We start from the raw sequence: 5794 nt of genomic DNA on the forward strand, positions 1-5794 counted from the left end.
GGCGGTGGAACAGACCCGGGGTCGAATCCCAGCCCTCCCACTTCACAGCCATATGACCTCAGGCAAAGATCTGGGCAGTGCTGCGCCTTGGTTCCTGTCCTCTCTACAGGGAAGCCAGGGCCTCAGGGTGAGGGCTGGACAGAGGACTCAGTGGCTGTGTACTCCCCTGCTTGTGTCTGAATGCACATTCTTAGCACCTTCCTAGAATGGGCAGGGTCCCCAGGCCTTCCATTCTTCCCTGTCCCATCTTCTCCCTGCGTCTGTGCAGGGACCCTGACGCCCTGGCCTCCACACCCACCTTGCAGCACTGGACCATCCCCAGGGCGCTGAAGCACAGCGTCTGGTCTCTGTCCTGCACGGGCGTCTCAGGGCCATCCGCTGCCGCCTGGACCAGGGCTGGCTCTGCGGCACCGGGCCCCGACTGCAGGAGCTCCCCCGAGAACCGGGCAAAGCTACACACGCCCACTTCTGGGGAGAGGTGGAGACACGAGGGGTCACGGTCTGCATCACACGGGGGCGTTGGGGGGGAGGGCCGCAGGAGCAAAGCCCCCTCTGCATCTTCAGGATGCATGTGTCCTGAAGGCCAGCCCTGCGGCCTGCCCACCCGAGGTGGCCTTGAGGCAGACGCCCAAGGCGGCGCAGTGGCTCCCTGCCCGGGAGCAGGAAGAGCCGGAGGCTGCACGTTCAAGAGCAGCGGTTTCCATCCATATATGTGCATCATCCCCAGGAGGAATGGCCCACACCCCGGGTGAGCCCCCATGAGCACGGGCTGCAGGGGCCCTGGCTCACCGTGCCCTGGCAGGATCTTGCCGAAGGTGAAGCTCCAGGCCTCGCAGGGGTACAGGTCAGACAGCGTGAGGCCCAGCACGCACAGTGCATCGCCCGGCTTGCTGCTCTTCAGGAAAGACAGGATTCCGTCTGAGGGGAGAGCGAAGCCCAAGGGGGCATTAGGCGGCAGCGGCAGGGCCCCCGTCTCCCAAGAGTGGGCAAATCCTGCCATCCCCTCCTCCTCTGCCTTGACCAGCCCTCCCCAAGGTCAAGCGCAAGGTGGGGGCACTCCACCCCGGTGCTCTGAGGCCAAGAACTGCAAGCAGCCACACGATGCACAGCAGGGGCTCTGGACCTGGGCCTCAGGGTCACACAGCCAAGTAGGAGCTCAGGGACTCCACTTCCAAATCTCAGGAGAGCCATTTTGGACATGGCGCTTGAGATGGCCAGAGACATCCAAGCGGGGATGCCAAAAAGGCCACTTGAGCAATGGGACCCCTATTCAGGGGAAATGGCCCCAGAGACACCTGCATCCTAGTCCCAGGGCCCATGAATGTGGTGCTCACGTGGCAGAAGGGACTCTGTGGATGGGATTAAATTGGAGGTGTTAAATGGATACTGGATTATCCAGGGCTCAGTGCAATCATAAGGGTCCTCAGAAGAGACACAGAGAGGTCCGAAGGTGCTGTGGTGGGAGACCCAGAACTCAGGGACCAAGCCTGAAACAGGACAGTGTCCTGAAGGCTGGGGACAAAGGCAGGGCCAACACAGTCCACAGCCAGGAGAGGGTCCCAGAGTGATCAAACCTGAAGCCTGGGACACAGAAAGGAACATGTTGTTAGGACGACACCTGTCCCAGCCAAGAGCTCCCTGTCACACACAGGACTGAGATCAGCCCTCCCGCCGCAGAGAACCAGATAAGCCCAGTGAAATACACAACACGGCTTCTTAAAGCACCGAAGGTAGGAGTAGACGTGGCCACAGGGAACACCCACCATGTCTTGGGAGGTGAAACAAGCTTTTCTGCATCTGATTATCGTGGCAACTGGGTCACGGGACCATTACACACAAAACGGGGAATTTCGCTACATAGGAATTTTAAAAAGGCATTTAAAAAAGAAAAAAAATCAGAGACCTGGTGAGTAATTTGAACCAGGGAGAGGACTGAAGCAGACTGGGCTCCCGGGCAGCAGGGGGGCCAGAAAGGCTGTGCACCCACAGGTGCCTGCAGAGGAGAAACAGAATCCCCTCTAGGGCAAGTCACATCAGCCAAGGCCACTCGATCTTCTAAAAAGTAAACTAAGTTCCCAGGTAAGATGTCCAGCTGACAACGAAAAATACCAAGACACGCAATCCAACCAGACAACCCGGAAAGACCACAGGTCACCACCAGCACGTCCAGACAGAATCAAGAAGCAACTGTGTTTGTGGGTATCAACACTGAACTTAAATTTTAGCAGGAAATTGGTATTTTTAAAAAGTGACACTGCTAGGGGGCACCTGGATGGATCAGTCTGTTGAGCGCATGACCTCGGCTCAGGTCATGATCTCATGGTTAGGAGTTGGAGCCCCACGTGGGGCTCCGCGTGGGCAGCCTGTCAGTGTAGAGCCCACTTCAGAGCCTCTGTCTCCCTTTCTCTGCCCATCCCCTGCTTGCACTCTCCCTCTCAAAAAAATAAATAAATAAATGAAAAACATTCAAAAACCAAAAGTGACACTGCTGATTTGAGAAAGAACCCGCTATAAACTACAGAAATGGAAAGGGGATAACTGAACTTAGGGACTCGATGTACAGGCTTCACAGCCGTGTCAGTTAGAGAACCAGTGAGCTGCGAGAGAAGGAAGAGAGAACAAGGAGAGAAAAGATGCCCACGATGGAGCAGGGGATTAGCGCACATCCATGGGAGCCCGGCGTGGGCAGAGAGGGGGGGCCGGAGGAGGGTGCTGAGGAGTCACCCACCACTGCTGAGACACTGGTGCCCTCCGGCCCCGGAGCACCCAGCCCCCTCCCTAGTTTGGAGTCCAGGTGCCCCACACATCTGAGAGCCCGCAGCTCATCTGTGCCCCGCCGCCCGGCCACTCTCCAGCTGCCAGTGACCCTGGGAACTGGCGGGGGCTGGACACGTGCAGGACCAAAGGGTGACAGGCGGCCCGAGAAGGGCTCACTTTACCTGCTCATCACAACCTGGGGTTTTCCAGTGCACACAGGGCCAGTCACCTGGCCTCCAGACGGGGAAGGAGGCTTGTTTCAGCCTCCTCTTTAAAAGGCTGGGAAATAGCAGTTTCCCACAAAGAAAGGGGGCAAGGATTCCTTCCTTCCCCTGGGCATCTCCCCCCCTGCCTTCTGCCTCGTGGAAGGGGCCCGCTGAAAAGTAGCAGTGGCCTGAGCCAGCCCTGCCAGGCTCATCACCCACCAGTGTGGAGCTGGAGTCTGTCGGAGTCCTGGCTGGGGCGTGAGGAGCAGTGGATGGACGCAGCCGCCACTGAGGGCAGGCACCGGACCTGCAAGCCCAGGAAAAAGGCCTCCGTGCAGTTCCGCAGGTACTCCAGCAGGGCGCCACCCGCCGGGCCCTCGCTCAGATCTGGGGACGAACAGCACATCAGCCCGCCCCGCCCGCGCCCAGCACCCGGCCACCCACCCAGCACCGGCCGCTTGCAAATGAGGCCGACCGGGACCTGCCTCCACAGAAAGGAGAAATATGGAAAAAAGGTCAATGCCCCGGTATAGAGGTCTAGAAAGTGGGGAGCCCCTCAAGGAGGTGCAGGGGGGCCTGTCTGGTGCCCAAAGTCCCCCAGGCTGAGGCTGGCCGGTTGGCAGGAGAGTGGGATCCGGGTAAGGTGCAGGTGAGGCCCAGCAGCCCGGCCAGGCATCCCTGGGGGAGCCCTGGCCAGGCGTCCCTGGGGGAGCCCCGACCAGGCTGTGTTTCAGGACAGAGGGGCACAGAGCAAGGGCGGAAAGCAGGAGGCCCTGGGACTGGCTGCAGGGTCCCCGGGCTGGCCGCTGGCTGGAAACAGAGCCCCAGACCCCACCTCGGACCCAAAACCTGCACTTCAACAAGGTGCCTGCGTGTCTGCTCAGTAGGGTTTGGGAAGCACTGGTGGCTGGTGGCCAGGCCAGGAACACAGCGGCATTTTGGGAGTGGGCTGCAAGCAGTAGCCCCAGCCAGGGTGGCGGACGGGCTGCATGGTGGTGGCAGACGGGGGCGTCTGCAGGCCTCTGCCCCCCTCTGCTCCGCTCAGGCTCGGCTTGCCTCTGCTCAGCCGGGCACCACTGTCTCTGCCCTGAGCACGCTGACCTCCCAGGAGAGCCCTCACCCTCGCCAGGCCCGGTCAGCCTCCCCAGCATGGCCTCGGGGTCACCCAGGCCTGCGCTCAAACCCCATCTCTGTCATCGCCAGCTCTGTGCTCTGAGCGGGTCAGGTGACCTCGCCGGTCCCGTTTCCTTGCCTGTGACACAGGGCAGATGGGCTGGGGCGGAAGCAGTCCCTGGAGGGCCCCCAGCACGCTGCCTGGGGTGGCACACCTGGGCAAGGTGCCTGCAAAGGGCCCCGCTGGGTGGGCAGAGAGCCTGATCCCAGTGGGTCCTCCCTGCCCGGCCGACCGCCAACGCGGGCCCCCCTCCTTTGGGGCCTGCCTGGGCCCCAGGCACAGACACCCTGCCTTGGACCGGACTTAGCCTCTGGCTGCCCAGTGGGGTGCTGGTGGCTCCAAGAGGCCCACCCACTTGTGGGCCCCGCCCTGCAGGGTTCATGACCCCCCCCAGCCTCATACCTATGGGCTGCAGGTAGATATGCTTCCGGGCAGGGCTCTGTCTCCGGGGCAGCAGGGAGGCATGGAAGGTCTGGAAGTCCTCGGGGGCCTCTGGGCGGCTGAGGAGCCAGTCGAAGGCTGTGCGGATGAGCAGCGTGCAGAAGAGGGTCCTCTGGGGGTTGTAGGCCTCGGCCAGGAACAGCCTCTCCGCTGGGGTGAAGGCAGCGGCGTAGAGGCGCTGCAGGGCCGGGTCGCTGGACACCAGCGCCTCCTTCAGGGCCCGCGGACCGAAGCTGAACTCCTGGGCCGGCCTGCACTGCAGCATGGCGGCCCGGCAGCTCCGGCGAGCCCCTGCTGTTGCCCATGAACCCCCCAGGGGACAGCAACGATCTCTTCCAGAACCTTCTTGCAGGCTGATCAGAACAGCTGAAGGCTCCCCAGAGACGGACGCTGAGCCCAGGGCCCTTCCTGGCTTCGGGCCTCCTTGGTGACCGCAGGGCGTGGCATGGACACCTTGAGGCCTGGCAGCACCCTGGGGAGGAAGACACGCACACTGAGCACACGGCCCATTCGCTCAGGCAGGAGAGGAGGATGCGCCCGTGCCACCGCCCGGGCTCTAGCACCAGCCCCCGGCCCAGGGAAGGGTCCTNTCAAGGAGCCCAGGCACCCACTCTCTCACCCGTTTCACCCTCAGATGGGAGGGGGCGCCCAGGAAGGGCAACTATTCCACCGCTGTAGGGACCCCTACAAAGGAGAGGGCCCCCCAAGAAGGAAACCAGCTGTTCCTGCCCCTTTGTGAGGCCGAGGGCACCCCATCGTCCCGACTACCAGCCCTCCCAGCGGCCCGTCGCCTGAGGACCAGCCCCAGACCCCCGAGGCACCAGGCCAGCCAGAGCCGCGAGAGCATGGGGGTGGGGGGGACAGGCCACCCCCAGACCCAGCAGTTTCCCGGCACATGTGGGGCTCAGGCACACGTGCCCAACACGGAAGACTATAAATAGGGAGATGTGACCGCGCAACAAAGAGCGCTTTGAGGGCTGGAACGGACATGCGGTGGAGGCAAGGGGGGCAGACGGGCCGGGAGAATGGGACAAAGTCAGTTCACAAAGTGGGGTTTTCCTTCCGAATCAGACCTACGACCAGCAGGTCCTGCTCCTCAGAGACCACGCCCCCTCCTCCAACACACGCACCCCAAAAAGCTAGCAGGCCACCGGCGGATGAGCAGAGCAGAGGGGGTCACGAGGCAGGAAGCCAGAAGGCAGAGAAAAGACACACA

The 5794-nt window shown here is 62.1% G+C and overlaps 1 protein-coding gene across 1 annotated transcript in view; it reads right to left on the bottom strand.

Moving 5' to 3' along the window:
- Window positions 1-4843, bottom strand: part of AMZ1 (archaelysin family metallopeptidase 1) — an 8725-nt gene extending 3882 nt beyond the window's left edge. The window contains exons 1-4 of the mRNA XM_077758773.1: window positions 4540-4843; window positions 3183-3350; window positions 790-918; window positions 298-468 (exon numbers count right to left, since the gene is read on the bottom strand). Coding sequence (XP_077614899.1) covers window positions 298-468; window positions 790-918; window positions 3183-3350; window positions 4540-4843 — 772 coding nt within the window. The remainder of the gene's footprint in view (window positions 1-297; window positions 469-789; window positions 919-3182; window positions 3351-4539) is intronic.
- Between the last annotated feature and the right edge of the window lie 951 nt (window positions 4844-5794).

The sequence above is a fragment of the Crocuta crocuta genome, unplaced genomic scaffold, assembly GCF_008692635.1.
Source record: "Crocuta crocuta isolate KB4526 unplaced genomic scaffold, BGI_CrCroc_1.0 scaffold273, whole genome shotgun sequence".
Lineage (NCBI taxonomy): Eukaryota > Metazoa > Chordata > Mammalia > Carnivora > Hyaenidae > Crocuta > Crocuta crocuta.